At 41.7% G+C, this 17,997-nt stretch overlaps 1 protein-coding gene across 2 annotated transcripts; it reads right to left on the reverse strand.

Moving 5' to 3' along the window:
* Positions 1 to 145: 145 nt before the first annotated feature.
* Positions 146 to 16,711, reverse strand: VKORC1L1 (vitamin K epoxide reductase complex subunit 1 like 1; the record flags this gene model as incomplete). Of its 2 annotated transcripts, XR_014617733.1 has the most annotated exons (4): positions 146 to 1,004; positions 2,979 to 4,300; positions 5,005 to 5,114; positions 16,518 to 16,711. XR_014617733.1 is itself a non-coding variant. In XM_084273216.1 (3 exons), the coding sequence occupies 3 exons, from the start codon at positions 16,709 to 16,711 to the stop codon at positions 4,074 to 4,076; spliced, it is 531 nt and encodes a 176-aa protein (XP_084129342.1). In that variant the 3' UTR covers positions 146 to 4,073. The 2 variants fall into 2 exon arrangements, 1 of the variants encoding a protein (XP_084129342.1); XM_084273216.1 differs by having other exon boundaries at positions 146 to 4,300.
* Between the last annotated feature and the right edge of the window lie 1,286 nt (positions 16,712 to 17,997).

Below are 17,997 nucleotides of genomic sequence, written 5' to 3' on the forward strand. Positions count from 1 at the left end.
CGTGACACCAGGAAGCTGCAGAAGTTCTACAAACTGGTATCTCTGGGGATCCAAGTGCCTTAACCCTCCTACTGCTAACACACAATATCTTTTAAAAAAATAATCACAAATTAGTACATTTCGAAACCCAAAGTTACAGTACTGACTTTAAAAACTGTTTCTAAGGCTCAGACTGAGTCCAAAAAGGCCTCTGATTGGGTTCATTCAAGCTCTTACGTCTGGACTGCATGAATGCAGCATAAGAATAATTACAGCAAGACATCCACAGGTAATTTCTACATTTATTTTTTATACCAAAAAAAGTTATGTGCAACAAATAGAATTCATACATATTTACATTGTTTTACCTGTTAGCAAAATTGTATCCTAAACCTCCAATAGAGTATCTCTCAACCTATGCTGATAAAAGGAACATCTGCCCAATGACTATTTAAGTGGATGGTTAATTCATGGAGCTTAGAGCACTAGTAATAAATAGTCGATGGAACATACTATACAGAGCAAACACCTAATATTTAGGCCATGCTTAACACAGTTTTATGGTAACAGAATACTTCATCTTTTCCTGGACCAGTTTTGTCTTGATCATGTTTAAATGTTGGCAGAACCAAAGCTATTCGACCTCTCTTTGACTTTAGCCCATAGAAATTAGGAGCATCAAGTGCTGCCTGAAGCACCTCACCAATCTGAGCAATCAAGAGACTCTGTACAGCAGGAGACTAATGTGTACTACAGCGTGCAGAAACCTCCTCGTAAGAGAGATCTGGTGTCACTTTAAGTATCAAAGGTGGGAGGGATTGTTTCACTGGCCTTTGCACTGCAAACACTTTACAGTAAGAAGCTTCCAAGAACATTCATTTCTTAAACAAGACTCGAATGCTTCATAGGCCTTAAGAGCAGCAAGTACCTTACAGTAAGAGGATTTCAGGAATGTTTCGTTCCTAAGCAGGTCTTGGGATGAAGTTCTTTCGCCTTTCCCATCTCTCCTGTGGAAGTTCTGAGAACTGAGAGAGGGAGGAAAGCCCCAATTCAGAACCAGTGTGTAGATGAATTTCATCCTCCCCTCCATGTGAAAACCACAATCAGAATCTGTGCAATGCTGCTGCCCCATCCCTCTGCCAGACCAGGTATTGCTCCTTTCACCATGCTCCTGGATCTCCAAGATTTCTCAGAATTTGCCTTCAGATTTGTAAGGCTCAAATTCATCTCCACCATGCACCTGCCACACCATCTCTTTTGGGTGGGGCAGTTGTATGAGCACTCATCAGATTTCCATCCCATAACTGTAACCTGGGCCATTTCACTGGAAGAAATATGCTGTTTCTATCATTGGGAGCAATGAGGAAAGAGTCCAAGAACTGGAAGCAAAACAGTCCAGATTTCTACTGCTAATATTATTTCGCCCGTTGTTCAGGCCAACTGCATTTCTGAAGCACGAGACAGAAAGTAGAACAGTTAGGGCCATTGCTAGCAAATCACTTCCAGTAGAAAGTAACTGCAAGAAAAGCACACAAGACAAGAGAGTTCACAATTAAGGATCAGACTTGCCAGTTCGTGCACAGTGTAGCTGCAAATTCTTCCAGAGACCAAACTCAGTTTCCACCTGATCCCTCTGTGTGCACAGACAAGGACTGCAGACACAACTGCTGGAAATCTGGCCCTAAACAATTTTACTGAAACTGAAGGAACAGACTATGCCCACACAGACAAGCACAAGACGCAGTGAAATTAGTCAACATTGATACTTTCAGTTGATGGGGCTTTTTTCCTTTTCTTTGTTTTTTTTGATGTGCACTACACCCATAAATTGGACCAAGTAATCACAACTTGTCTCCGTTGCTGCTTGTTCCGAGATATTAGTGCTGCATCTAACCATAGCGGGCAGCACGTGTTCGCCTCTTCCCTGGATGAAAAGATGCCTTAGCACAGATCACAGGAATGCATCGAAACAAATCTATACGACACATTAAACAGCGATAATGCCTCAAGGCTCCTAAGAGAACAAAGTAAAGCCTTGAAGGACCAGGTTAACATCATTCACTCCCCTCATGTGAAAGTTCAAGGCATTTGAGAGACAGAACTAAACATCAAGACAAGCTTTAACTATACTCTGGTCAATACAAAACGCATTTAATGAATTGTCTGAAACAGACAAGAGTGACAAGTAATTTAGTGTTACATGCAACAAATGTTACTCATACCACAGAACTCTATACATAAAAGCAGTTTCCACCTACATCCTTGATACAAACCAGAAAATTACTTCAGTAGTAATTTAAATACTATTTTTGTGAATTCAATCTATAATTTCTATTTTCTCTAAGGAACACTGCATGTTTCACAGTCAAGTTTATCCTCAGCAACTTAGTGTTTATAATCCACTTAGCCATACAACATGTCTCTCTGACATTCAAGTTTAAGAACAAGAATCCTAAAATTCGTTTATCTAATTCTTTAAATAAATGGGTATGCAGCTGGAATTCTTCATATTTAGAAGCTGACAAGGGCAAAAAGCAGCACAGCACCAATTACAGAGAAAAGCTGAACCTATACATTTTGGTGTCACAGAGTCTGAAGCAAATATTTTACTTTTCCAAATCGTATCATCAACCCTCTATCGCATTGACTTAAGCTAACTGAAACAATATTGCTACCACTTCTCAGTCTAAAAACTAAAATAGATCTCTTAATACTTTTCTATCTCCAGCAAGTTTGCCAGAAATTTTGTTTGTCTGCTCATTTTTAAAGCAAGGACACTTCTGCCTGCCAAGTTCAACACAAAGTATTTGGTTTGAGATTTTAAGACAGAAGGCACTTTTAACATTCAGCCTTAGAACACTGAGTGCAGAAAGAACGTTTACAATTTTGTTCCTTTGTTTAGATCTGCATTTTAATTTCTTTTTTTTCCCCAATTAGTTATTAGAAAGAGCAATGATAGCAGTATATCACATTTCGTTTTCAAGTGCACATTTACTTACTTACTCCATTAAGAGGTTGCCCTTCCGAGGGATCTTATGTGTGTCAGGCCTAAAGTTCATTTCCATATATAGCACAAACCAAAGATCCTGACGAAGATCAATTAAGTAACTGCTTCTTCAGCACACTGCTGGGTTATACCACTAAGTCAGTGGTTTCCACTGCAAATTGCAATTTTATACTGCAGCATTCGTGTAACATCAAACACTGGTAACACTGGCTGGCTGACCGCAGTTTAAAAATGAAACAGCTCTGCACAGAAATTAAGTCCTCTGATACATCACCCCCCAATATGCATATCATATCCCGGTGGCAGCTCTCTCTTGACCACATTAAGCTAATTTCATTCTGTACAGAAATTAATGAAGTTGTGGTTTAATGAACATACTTCAGGTTTCAGCTTAAATTCCATTTTTTTCAGTATTGGAGATAAAAAAAGAACAAACCCCAACCATTGTTCTTGTGAAAGCACTAGCAGCGAGTGCAGCAACGCGGTGTTCTCTACAGAGGTCACTTCTTCCATCATCTCAGTCGACTGTTAGCTGAACACTCTGACAGCTCCTAGGCTAATGAAACTGATTGTACAGTGAGTTCTCCGGGGATGAAACCAATACGTCTAATTTTATTTACAGTTTAAGTCCTAGTCAAATCTAAGTCCATCATCTTAAAAACAAAAAAAAAAGTAATACACATACTGTAAACATGGCAACATTAAATATGGTAATGCTAGTCTAGAATATTTAATGTCATGACCACATCTTGTTATACCTGAATTTATGTACAGGATATTTTATAGCAAGTGTTACCCACTTCACAGGTGGAGGGGGAAGAGAGTGAGTCTAGGTTTTGCTGTGGCTAAAACTCCTTCAAAGTAAAGTTAAAGCTTGTCTTTGATTGTATTAGAGCTTTCTTTCATAACCACATTAAGTTGAAGATTAGCACAAAAAAAATTATCTAGGGCCCCTTCAATTTTATAATTAAAAATTCAGTTATGATTCTCAGGGAAAGTGTCTGATATGGAGAATAAAAAAATTACTGCAAAATAAACTTAATGGAAGTTGGGTCTTCAGACTGTCAGTCAAAAGTTCAAACAGGCGTTATTCCTGTTTGGGTTGGAGTTGCCGTTTCCAGGCCTCGTTCAAATAAACTAGTCGTTTGTAGTTGATGATAAAGAGAATGAAGTTCAGCAAATATGTGATGACGCAGACAATGCAAAATTCCTTCAGCACAAAGTACAGAATGTATGCCAAGTACAATGAGCCTACTACAGACACTATGGAGGATGTCATGAGGATTAGAGCTGCTACTGCACTTGCTGTCATACCTGCAACAAGAGAGAGAAAGTTACTATGGCTGTTCTCATTTCCCCCTTCCACACAAAACAAAAAGCCTAAGCACTCTAATTCAAACTGCAGGCTACTCGGCAAGTTTGCATTACAGAAAAGTCTGTTTAAAATACCACGAGTTCAAGATGGAGAACAAATCACTACTTGGAGGGGAGCTTCTAGGTTCTGTACGACAGTCCTTTGATAAGATGCATGTGTAGCATTAGCCATCTTCTGTATGCCTGAGTTATGGGAAAGTTACACGCTGTTAAGTTGTGTCTTTCAATACTAATAGCTTTATAGCAGATCATAGAGTTATGAAGAAAGAGTATACATTACATTTCACACACTGTTTTTTTTCCTCTCTGTATACTCCTGCAAACTTGTTACTTCCATTTTTTTATTTCTCCTTTTTATCATGCAATCCAATGCTAAACATATAGAAGGGAAAATACCTGGGTAGCAACCGTCTCGACAGTTATATTAGCAGCGTAGCAGCAGAAAAATGCAATTGCTCATTATAAGTTGCTTTTTTTTTTTTAAGCCCTTTGGACCAGATGTGTCATTAGACTGGTGCTAAAAAATGAGGTAAAGAAATCACATGCATTTATCTGGTCTCTTTCAAATTGCTCAATGTGTAATGCACTCCTCATAACCACAGTCCTGTTCTATATTTTAGGGTCTAAACCGAATTAATACTTACCAAGTAGCATTTGTAGTATATAAAACACGAGTCCAAAAACACTGTTTGACTGATTTATTGCACTGTCCTTTCCAAAGATGGAACCCAACAGACCGAATCCTCGACCCCATCTGTAAAACAATGGAACTAGTTAACTTGCATTTGGGTACCTACTGCTTTACATTAGATTTTTAAATCCATCACTGATGGGAAAAAACAAACACACACTGAGATGACCACTGCAGTCCTAAACGAAGTCCAGGGGTATCCTGGACAAACGAAGCAGCTTGCACCAGGGGGTGTACGAGGTGCACCTTTATCCCACATACTCCTGATATATGTAATTTGACACAGCACAAACACAACTGCAACTTCACCAAATACCATGTCTGCTTCCTAGAGTTGTAGTTCAATGCTCTTTTATCAAATAAATATTTCCTTCCTCTAATGATAGCTTAAGCAGTTCTCTCCACCACAGCAGTTGGACACACGCTTACTAACTAGCTGAGGGAAAATGGTACAACTTGGTAACTAGCTGTTATCAGCTGTTACCTTGCTGGCACCACAGCAAGCAGATCAGAACATATGTTTGTACTCCAGCTACTCCTGATCAGTTTAAGATCTTAGGAGGAATGCAAATCCATCAAGCAAACAATCTGGGTTTAGTACCATAAAGAGACTTACACTTTGTTAGATCCCTCGCACCATGTGCCATTTTGAACTAGCACCTAAACCACAAAGTGACTTTCAACTTTTCCCTGATAAGGTAGAAAGTGGCGCAAGCCCTACAAAACTGCTGGTGCAATAAGGAGAAAGACGACTAAATTAGCAAATATATTTGTGCTAGAAACCATTAATTTGATGCCCTAAGGCAGATTGCGCCGTTATTTATAAAAAAGTGAAGACCATACTTATTCATGTCACTTGAAAGCACGAAAATAAGTTAACACTACTTCAGCATGCAACTTAACCTAAAAGAGAACATTAGGATATCTGACAGCATGTCTCTGAAGCATGTAAGGCTAGCTTCACATGATCAGGTTAACTGTCAGGTAATTAGGTACAAAGCAGTGCAGCCGAAAACACCAGTGTGTTTATGCCAGACGTGCAGCTTCCGAGCAGCTTGTGCTGGGGACAATGGTTCTGCTAAAGAAAAGACACAGCAGAGGTTTGCTCTTGGCACACTACAGGATTACTGACAGTATACTTCACCATACATCCGAGACCAGTGAAAGTCTACTACTACATTACAAGCAATTTCCTCACACAAGAAAAGTGCCACAGTAAGATACTTGACAATCTCCCAGCCATTTTGGCAATATTTTCAATATATATTTGAATTCATCACTCTAATTCAAACTTAGTCGCTGTCTACCACTAACTATGATACTCAAGTCATCTTCTCTCCAAGAAACTGAGCAGAGAACTAGGTCCCAATTCCTAGGAAGCATGTTTACTAAATAACCAGTAAAAAACGTATTTTCAACTAGTTGCCTTAAATCTAATAAACGACTGAAGTTAAATTTACCTGCAAACATAAAGCTTCAAGCCAGCACAAGAAAGACCAACACTTGCTTTACCACAGGACCAACCTCACATCCCAGAGCTGCAAAGGGTTAGAAAGATGTGAAGTTAACTGTGCAGGGGAGCAGCGCAATACAACAGTCTCGCTTCTCTTGGTCATCTGGGTGCAAATTTGGGGATATGCAAACCGTAGGGGACAAGGCTGTCTCACTGGTTAACACACCCTCCCTGCAGCACATCAATGCCAGCAGACACAGTTAATGTACAGCACAGTTTGTAAGCAAAGTAGTATTGAGTATGGATGGCAAAGATCTAGAAGAGCAGCTGTGGAGATGCAAGCGCAGCACTTCACAGCTAAGGGAGCTGCACTTCCAAGAGGGAGGGATTTAAAAAAAGAACACCTTGCCACAAGAGATAAGCAAACATTGTAAAGAAATACTGCAAGTTCCCAAGCATCTCAGCTATGATGAGACTTTCTTCCCATGCACTGAATGGTATCTGGACTTCAAGTGAGAAGTTTATTTTCCAGCCTTGCTTCGATAAGGTGGTAACAGCACATTTAGCAACTGTCTCCCCAAATGCAGTATTCCAGAGTCAGATATTATCATTCTGCATTTAACAGCCTATGGTTATTTTTCTGTATTACCACATTTACAGATCTTGCAGCTTACTGTCCACAGGTGATATTTAGCCATCTAGTCTCCAAGAGAGAACTCTTTGCAGGGTGACATTAAACTCAATTTGAACACATTCAGGATTTTCCTTACTGAGACTGAACAGCCTAACTCAAAGTGTGCCTAGGTCCCTGGTTCAACATTGCCCTTACTCAACGTAACTCCTGAGATGCTGAATTCCTACCCTCTGCCTGCCCCAGCTCTACGTTCTCCCATCCTCTGATGCTTGTGAGATCCTATCATATTTGAGACCAAACTCAAGCTTAAAACACCGGAAACTTTAAACTACAAAATCTGACCCTACAGTTATTCTGAAAGTGAATAAAATGTCGTTAATGGAAAAATATCAAGTTCAAGCCCTTCCTGACAGTCAGCGTCCCCAAGTGATCTGTTCACAGTTGCAAGAAGGTCAGAGCATGGTGAGAGCTTTTTCCACATGCAAAAGTTCATTGAGTATCTTGTTGGCCTTGTAGCAGCTTTAAGGACATCCAGTATTAAATGTCAGTCTGTGGAGTACAGCTCTAATCTCGCATCTTATTCCACACACTTCGAGGCAGTAGTTTAAGACATGAAGCACTTTTCCCAGCCTTATAAGGTATGAAGTGTGAAGAAGCTTTTTGCATCAAACTGAAAAGCAAAAAGCTTAGACTCCATATTTCTATCCTTTTTTTCCACTGAAGATGCTAATCTCCTAATACTATCAAAGAGCTCCCAAACCCCGCTAAAATGCACAATGTACTTTTGCAGGCAACTGGAGAAAGTTTTTTGTATGATAAAAATCTCTCTCACACTGAGCTAATGCAAATCACACCTGAGTTTGAAAGTCTAAAAACACGGCAAGTGAACAGCAAGAAGCAAGACTGCAGTCCTAACATGGGAATAAACTTCAAGAAATAAGACAAAAGTAAAAAGCACTATAAACTGCTCAGAATTGTGTAATGGAACTTGCCTTTCTTACGCAGAACATAATTTACAAGAGCTACTGTTAACTCGATCAATTTTTTGGATAAAGAATAGTAAGTAAGATGAACTGCACTAATTAAAGAGCTGCTTGCACAGCAAGATAAAAGCATAATCCAGCATCAACTTTTTCCTGGTGCTGACTTGTGGCTCCCCATCCCTGAAGCAGTCAGGCATTTTGTTCTGCACATGGTGCTGAAGTCACCCTGTGTGATTCAGAGAAGTATGACAAACCTGTGGCAAGACGGCTTTTGCCACACCCAAGTTTCACTCCTATTAAAAGGAAAAGGCAATCTGACCTAACTTCAAGGAAGTTTTAAAACAAATCTTTAAGACATCTTCCTGTATGTTTTAAGTAATTCAAATTCCCTCTCTGTTCAATATGACAGTCTGCCTCACTTCTCATTTGCAGGTATAACTCTGAATGGTCTTGAAAAAATTTCCAGAACAGTGATTCAAGAAATCCAGGACAAAGTGTTTAGAACTGTTCATGTAATTTACTACCATCTAAAATTGAGCACTGCTGTGACTTTCAGTCCAATGTCCTTTTGATAAAAAAAAAAATTGATAAAAAAATTACCACTCACCCTCTAGGCAGCATACCTTTAGGTCTGTGATATTTAGCAAAGCTCAGAAGTGTCCGACTTGTAGAAGTTTAAAGCTGTATTTGCATGCACTTGATACTTCTTAACAGAAGACAAGAACAACTGAGGTAATTTTGATCCACTAGTGACGTGTCTCCAATAGACTCTATTATTATTAAATCCTTACCTCTTTCACAAGTATGAACATTCTCTATGTTCCACAACAGCACATGACAGGAGTACGCTTTAATTCTAAGCATTTTAGCATGATTTGACAGATACCACTGACAAAGGCAGCCAAGTGAACCTGTAGCTCAGTCATTTTAAAGCACAAGCAAACAACCTCCATGTTTAACAAGTTAAAAGCTGTAAGAGTTATCAGTATTAGCTCAAAAAGCGACAGAATTCCAAGCCTGCCAAACACAGCAAATCAAACAATCAAACCAGTAGCAGCCAGAGGTCAGATTATCATCTTATTCACTCTGTAAGAAATACTGCTTTTTCTAGCCAAGCACCCCAATTCTGACAGTACCTGCAGAAGATGTTTTTAAGAGCTTTTACAAAAACACTGTTCCCCAGCATCCTCTCTTTGACCTTAATTATCATTAAGAATCAGCTCTTAAACTTCTGTACTGTAGTTTTACCTGCATCAAGACGCTCAGCCTACCTTGAAGCTTTCCTGAATGTACCCAGATGCTTTCTGAACACATGCTTTTGACCTCCTCAACATCCCCCAGTGATGAATTCCAGAATCATGTCACCTCAGTTTCATTTGGCAATCCTTAGCTCTCATGTCAAGGCAACAACTGCTGCATCGTTATTTTAACATGAAAATAGCCGTACTAGATCAGGTCAAGCCCAACTAGCCTGCAGCAAGTCCCTGCACCATGTCCCTGCCATCAGCGAGTAGCAGATGCCTTGAACGAATCACTCACCATCCCTCCCAGTTCACATTCTGGTCTCCTAAACATCTAGCTGAAAATGCTACCAATTCTTTAGGAGACCAGACTATTAAATGGCCAAGTATGATGAAAAATCTGAGAACGCTCTGCGTCTGTGCAGCAGCATGTTTTCCCGCACATTTCTCTCTCTCTCAATTTCTAGGTTTGCTGCAATGAAAAGGGCAAACACTAAATAAGATCTTATTTTTCAGAGAACTAAGTAAAGAACTTAAGTTTTGCTTTCTGAGTAGCAGTAGATTACTTAAAGCCTCTCGTTTCAGGATTATTTTTCATCACATACGCATTATTCTATTATCAACAGCAAGCATCATTTACCACTTTGTAACCCTGAGGAAGCAACGAATATAATTTTCTAAAAACAAAACAGCTTAGATTCAGTAAGTGATATGCCCATTTCCTTGTCACCTGACTTCTAAGTTACAGTGCAGAATTTAAGTTCTCAGGAGGGCAGTAAAGTTGGCCCATGCCTCCCACATCCCCTTCAGGAAAGCTCATGTAAAGGTCAAAGGATCTGGAGCACATTAATACTTAGCAAAGTTAGGAAACTGTAGCTGCAGCTTCTTTATAGCTTCACAAAAGGGATTTTTGGATTAAAGCTAGTTCATAGTTGCAAGGTTGCTTAGGCCACACTAACAGCTTTAATAAATGAAGCCTTCAATTAGAAGCCACAAGAGAGAAAAAAATTACTAATTCCCATTTGTAAGCTTGCCAAGAGTACTCAAAAATTTTGATACTCTTAATTTTATGTTTAAATCTATTAGCAGTATTTACCATAAACAACTGGGATTTTGTTCTATATCTTCCAGCTCTACCTCAGAAACAGTCCGAAAAAAGCCCTTATTCTCTAGGTCAGCAAAGTCTCAAGCAGACAGTGTTCATTATGGCAGAGCAGTCTTTACAGAAATACTAGTTATTCAAGCTACAAGCCAACAGCATTGTGTTCCTTCTACATAATCTCTTCTATTAAGCTATCCTAAACGAAGCCTGAATTTCAACTGTAGGCATTTTGTTAAATTTACTTTGCATCAAGCAAAATAATTCTCAGAACTACTGCAAATTCCAGTAAAGCTAGAAATAACGTATTTAGGAAGAACAAAAAACCCCCATGTGTTCACGCACACACTGCAAGGGGAAGAGGGGGGAAGCCCACCTTTGGATTTGGTGTATCCAAACCAACTCGTGTAGCTAGGGTACTGCTTTATTTTACAAGAGATGTGCCTCAGTAACTACACATTGTATCAGTCTGAAGTATTCAGTCATCAGTTTTCTTTTAAAAGTATGGACCAAAAATTCACTTGAAGCTTCTGCTGCTTTGGGAACAACTGGCTTCAGAACTACTGAAGCTGTTTCCTTCCTCCCCAAGCACACGGAATAACCTCCAGCCCCTGTCTCCCCAACCAAGCCCATTATTGATCACCTCTGGCTGGGTCTTATTTGCACACACCCACCTGCCTGCAAGAGAACCATAGCTTACACTTTAGTAACTCATATCCTTTGTTACACTTTGCCATTACGAAAAAGAAAAATTGTAAAAGAAATTAGTAATACACACCACAAAGAAGCAAAATCTTCTCTAAAAACCAGGCTGAAATAGCAAAATAACACAACCTGTCTTGGCCTCACGTTGTGTTTTTTTTTTTGCTCAGTAGCCTTCGCTGTAACACTTGTATCATAATCGTCTAGCTACAGCTATGCCAACTCACCCCCCACACTGAACCTGCAACGCTCCAAATCCCAGTGATAGACAAATTCTGTCTACACCGATTTCCCTCTGCCCAATCAACAAGCTCAAGATCTTCAGACCTTCCCCTCAGACAGCAAACCCTTGCTACAGAATAGCTGGAGCAGCACCATTGCACTTGCTATCAAACTATCTGCAATCCTCAGAAGAGAGCAACAACCAACTATGAATTACAGACAGATTACAGCCGAGTCTCAGGAGACAATACTTTCATATAAACTACTTCAGTAGCCCAAGAACCACAAATACAATTCCTGTGGAATGACTGCCAGCTGCTTCACGTACTGCCCTTCAGCAGTTTCAAACTCCTTTTTCCTACACAGAATTAGATGCCCAACAAAAAGTGACTTGGCTCAGGTTAAGGAAACTCCTGACTAGCAAAGACTTGCAAAACTAGTAAACATTTTAAAAAAGCACATAGGCCTCATTTTCTTATGCTGGTTCACAAGAACGGACTAAAGAAGCTTCCCCTTTTAAACTACCTGCATAGAGCTACCTTTACATTTCCCACCTGACATGGGTCTCTAGCAATTGCAGCTGTCAGCCTCAAACACACCCAAATGTTTGTTTACCCCAGTAAAAAAAAAAAAAAAAAAAGAAGTGCTGGGACATGGAGAACTTACCATTACTATGAAAGATAAATGCTATATAATATTAGTAACCTGGAATCAAGCAAACTTGACAAGACATCAAGTTTACAGGAACTACCCAACAACAAAGTGGGAACCTGCAGAATAAACATCCAGTTAGGAAGGAGGTCAGAGTTTTCTTCCATGTCCCATTTCCTTATATAATGGGGTGCTCTTGCCAACCTGATCTCTGTTACAGTCTACACTCCATAATGATGTGACAGAACAATACTTCTAGCAAGGTGTGCTTCACTGAAAAAACAGCACTGGTCAAATTTTAACTGCGGTAGCTGACAGCATAACTGCATGCTCCACAGAATAAGCTCTACACCAGCATAATTATACTCACACAACATAGCGCTGAAGTGCTATGTCACAAGACTAAGCAATTCAAACATAACATTTACACAGGTCTAAAATTCACCATAGGAATTATTTATGAGGCTGAACAGAACAGTACAGTAATACTCTGGTTGTCACAGGCCACGTTCAGCAAATCCAGCAAAACAACTGCACATCTGCACAGATCTGTCCACAACACAGGGAAAAACTTTACAGATCGGTATTTCTAGGAACTACCAGATGACTATTTGGTGTATCCACTTGAAGACATAAGGCAGACACACATACTAAGACTTTTTCAGAATTGGCACTTCAGAGTGGCTCAAATACAAGATGACAACCCAAGACCTTGCACATTAGCATCAAGTTCAGAACAGGGAATCCCTAAAACATGTAATCTGTTAAATTATATCCATATTAATATACATACTTAAAACTCTATCTTGGTGCTAGAGCTTCTTCAGTAAGTTAGCTGAAGATGTTAGCCTAGATCAATATTGACTATTTCCAAACCTCATCACTTACGCAGCTGCAAATATTGCTAAAGACACACGGCGACATGTGCCCTTTGGTCATTCACACCAGCTATCTTAAGTCTGTATTAAAGTTGTTACAGCATTCACACATAACAGGCTACAGAGCTTCCTTCAAAAAAGCCATCTGCTAATCTACTCTGCAGGAACCTCAAATTAATCAAGACAGAAAGCAGAAATATATTAGAAGACCCAGAAGTCTCCCAGGGCACATAAAAGAACAAAGCAAAAGCCTCTGTGTCTCTGCATTACTACTGAAATGTCACATTTTATTTCAAGCCATACTACTATCCATATTACTTGAAACTATTTAGTTTAATCCCCTCTGTGAAACTACTGTAGCAGCAAGACAAAAAAAAAAAAATATTTTTCAGGAACTGCTATTAGCCAGTTCCATTGTAAGTGAAGCCATTCTTGACACTTAATTATTCACAAACGTAAGACAGCAATTCACTTAAAACATCTACAGCAATTGCCAAATGAAAACGGTATGTATTTCCCTAATATCTTCCCTTATCATACTGTCCTTAGCAGTATTTCTTTTTGAACTATTTAATGAACTTTCCCCATGATACAAGCCTGAAATATGCTGACCATTAATATTTCGAATAAGGGAAACTAGGAAGGTGTCTCTCCAACATCATCTACTGGATGAGTCAGTCTCTGATACAAGACTTTCTATACTCCTCCCTCTGCATGCTTTACAGCATTCCTGTTCCCATTGTTGTGCTAAAACCAGATTTGGCTTAAAAGCAAAACTAGGACATACTAACAGCTTATTAGTGAAAGAAGCCCTGCCTGAAGACCAGAACTTAGTTCAGAGTAACTCAGCTCAGGGAGGAATACACTAATTTATTCTATTTTTTCTGTACATTTAAAATTAATCCCAACACCCTGATCTGCTTTTTAAAGTTTAGTCCACTGTTGGCATCAACACTCAAAGTGAGAAGATCCAAGTTCCATCCACGAATGTAGCTGTAATAGAAAGTCACATAACTGAATGAACACTCTGGAAGCCAGCAGAAGGCACAAAGTACAAGCCTGTCACCCATTTAACTCTGTAGAGTTAACTCTTCTAATCAAGTAATTAAATAATTTGTGATTGCCAGGGTAATAGCTTAATGACATAAGAAACATACAAAAGTTAAATCAGCATTACATGAGAAAACACTGCAACTCTACCATCCCAGTGAAATCTAAATTGTAATCAAAAGTTCCTTTCAGAAACCAAGTTTCAGAGGAACTTTGGTGATGCAGCAAACGAGGAACATTCAACTGGAGAGAATGACTGACTGATGGATGGGGAGCTGTGGCAACACAGAAAATAACATTAATTTCTTTCAGTGTTATTCTTACTTCAAAGTTTAACAGCTGGCCATCTTGTCATAGTTTTAAAGCAATACTCCTTTTTTGTCTGTGTCCTGTACAGAGCTGAAAGCACGTTCTTCTCCAAATACGGTTTGACTGAACAGAACTTGCACACTCCTTTTCCACAAACTCCTTTTACCACCTGCTCTAATTATCATGAGCTATCCTGACATTTGCAATACTTCAGTCAGATTCTCCTAGCAACTGCTAGCACAATTTTAGTTGATTTTATCTCTAACTGTTCATATTATTACATAGAATTACTGAAGTATTTTCAGGTCTTTACCATGGCAGAGTCAACCGTGCTGCGGCATTACTAAAGAACACTGTAATTACCAGGCATTATTCTATAGTTAGAAATACCTGAAGATATAATTGAAATTATCTTACTTCTTCAAAGCATTTAGTAAACACTCATTAAAACTATTATTTCAAATTCCCTGTCTCAACAGCAGCACTTGCAATAATAAAGAGCTAACGAAGGACCAATTCTATACCAGAACAGACTACTACTGAGGCTTCTTAAGTGCTTAAATCCCTGATGCTCTCTTTTTACCTGTGTAACTGGTAAAATGTAGATTACTGACAACACTGACATGATTTTATCTCAGTAGCCTATTCATAATTTTAATTTAGACCTTATGTGGCAAGCTTCATGAAGTCTTCTTCCTGTTTAGGTCGAAGCTTCTCATTTCACGACAGTTCTCAAATAGCGACACGAACAAGCACCTTCACAAACTAAAGATTATCCCATAGACAGAAGCAGAGTTAAAGCCCTCTTTCAATCACAAGAGCCTACTTCCAAACTCTGTAAATACACATCTCTCCGCAATGTAAAACAATCCCACTCCTGTTACCAGTGAGGTGGTTTTAGGAATAAGACTTCCTTGTATGTTTTGCCTAAACAACTTAACCAGCTTCCACTTTGCAGGGTACAGACCTATTGCTGCCCATTGGCTTGTTATGATAACACAACAAATACCTTACAGAAACTGACAGCTTTGATGCAGGTTACGCTGAGGCGGGGAGGGGGAATAATCTCACATACTCATTCAACTGAAGGCACTAACACATTAACAACCAAATTCTCATTAAAAAAAGGGAGCTTTTAATACCCACATTTGCTTAAGAACCAAACCCTTCCCAGCTCCTTACAAGCGGATACCTCTGCATATACCTATATGTGTACGTGTGCACAGAGCAGTTTTGAGATAGCTGGACAATTCATATTATCTCTTTAGTTGAAACACCTAAGAGACGTTTCTAGAGGAGTTTCTTAGCCAAGTTACACCCAAAAGTATTTCCTGTGGCATACTTATGCTGGTAGCACGTATAACAATTACAGGAGATTAAGGCTCTTCATTGTTGAAATTCAATCAACTAGTTACCTGACAACACATCAAGCCAGCAGCATATTAAAATTTATACATTGACTCCCCTAAGAGAAATAAGAACCACTGACCTTCAGAAAGCAACTGCAAAAGTAATTACTGACAGGAAATCCATAAAATAAATCAAGATTTGGACTAGGCTCTAACTGCTGAGGCATACAAATCTCTCTCAAATTAAGTACTTCCTCTGCACCACGAAGGCAATCTTCTGCACCGCCAGGTAACATTACATGAAAAAGCAATTCAGATACTTCAATTAAAACAACCTAAAGCAAATAATCTACAATGGTACACACCTACATTAGCCTCAACCACTAGTCACACCTAGATCACCTCACTTCAACGCGCATTTGCCATGAAAATGCCTGTCACTCTAGCTAATTGCCATTGATTACAACACAGAAACTGCGGGAGCCTCACCCTTCAGCCCGTCGCGATACAGAAAAGCAAGCTGTTCCCACAGCAGCCCTCCAGCAAAGGCGCTGCCTCAACCGGGAGCCCTGACACCCCTCTCCTCGGCTTGCCGGCCCTGCGGGCCCCAGCGCAGGCCCAGCTGCCCAGCCCCCTCCGCGCCCCAGACAAGCCCTCCCCGGGACGAGCCCCGGCCCGCAGCCGCAGCCGCCCGCCGCCGGCACGCTCGGCCAAGCCCTCCCGCCGTCGTCCTCAAGAGAACCGACACGGACCCCCAGCAGCCCCCGCCTTCGGTCCCGCAGCACCTGAAGCACCGTTCCCGCCTGGCCGGACCCCGCCGCTTCCCGCGCCCCTCAGTCCCTTCCCCCCACCCCGCGGCGGCCTGAGGCGGCGGCGGATCCCATCCCCGCCTCACCTGGAGGTGATGGCGGCGGAGCAGCGGACCCGCTCGCTGAGGTCGCACAGGGCCTGGTAGTGGATGTCGCGGCCCTTCTCCCTCTCCAGGTGGCAGGCGTAGAGGGAGAGCAGGATGCCGGCCGCGCACACCACGGAGCGGGCCACCCGTTCCCAGCGCGGCACCGACACTCGCAGCAGGACGGGCGCCGCCATCTTACCCCCTCCCTCCGCCTCAGGCCGCGACGCGCACCCGGCGCCAACGAGTAACGCACGCGCACCCACACCCCATTGGCTCGCCGGGCGGGCGCGCCCCTCCCGCCCCGCCCACATCCATCGCGCCGGACGTGGCGCTCCGCGACGACGTCACGTCAGGCCGGGGCGCGGGGGGCGCGGCGCGGCGGGGGGCGCGGCGCGGCGCGCGGTTATGGCGCCGCCTGGCGGGCATCAAGGAGCGGTGCCCCCGCTGCCCCCTTTCCGCGGGAAAAGGCTCCCGTCGTTCCCCAGACCCGGGCCGCGCTGACGGGACTCTCGGGGCCGCTGCGGGTCTCTCAGACGGGCGCTGTGGTGACTGCACCGAGTTTATTCCATGATTCTGGAGAGAAGGAGCCAAACCGCCGCAGCCTGCAGCCACGCAAAGCCCTCCCGGTGCCACCTTTGCCGAGGCACCTTGCCGAGCGCCCATCACGTTCCCACAGTTTACCTTTTCGGGAGGTGTAATTTTGGACAAGTGCTGTGTAAAAAAACCCCAAACCCTCATGAAAAGTTTTTTTTTTGTCCTAGCACACACCATAGCCCAGTGCCCCGCCCAGCTCCGGAGCAGCTCTCGATGGGTTTCCCCAAGCCTTGCTCAGCTTCCAAATCTTTGGAAGAACACGCTTCGCACTTAAGCAATGGGGATTTCGTCATCTGTTTCACAGATCTAGGATCACATTCGCATCACACCTCTAAAAATAGCTGGCAGACCTGCGAGTCAATAGCGCTGCTCAGAATTAGATGGATACAAGCGAAGGGAACCGGGGCTGGATCTTCTTTCTTTTGCGCGTGTCTGGTTTCTATCAAAGCAGCGTCAATATCTGCCCGTAGTTTGAGGAACTAGCCAACACCTCTGGTCTGCCGACACAGAAGACGCCTAGCCTGCAGATAAAATAATCCTTGCGCACAGTAAACACCCACCGTAACAACCGTTAGTGCTTTATTTTGAGGATGGCTGCTGGCAACTTGTTCTCCTTCCCTTCCCTGTTTCCTTGTATGCACACCATTGCTGGGCATTAGCAGATGGGCGAGCGAGTCAGTACAGAAGGAAGCTCTGCAAGTTTTCCCCAAGGCAGGCAGGATGACAAAACACAATGGCAGCATTCACAGCGCTGGCTATGCAAGCCGTGCCTCCATTGTTCTGCAAAACAAAATGAATTCAAAGAGCAATGTGGCACAAAATTACTTCAGTGACAACAAGGAATCTGCCAGGAAAAAAAAAAAAAGGAAAACTGTTTATTAAAAAG

This window comes from Gallinula chloropus (genome assembly GCF_964237585.1).
Source record: "Gallinula chloropus genome assembly, chromosome: 19".
NCBI classification, from domain to species: Eukaryota; Metazoa; Chordata; class Aves; order Gruiformes; family Rallidae; genus Gallinula; species Gallinula chloropus.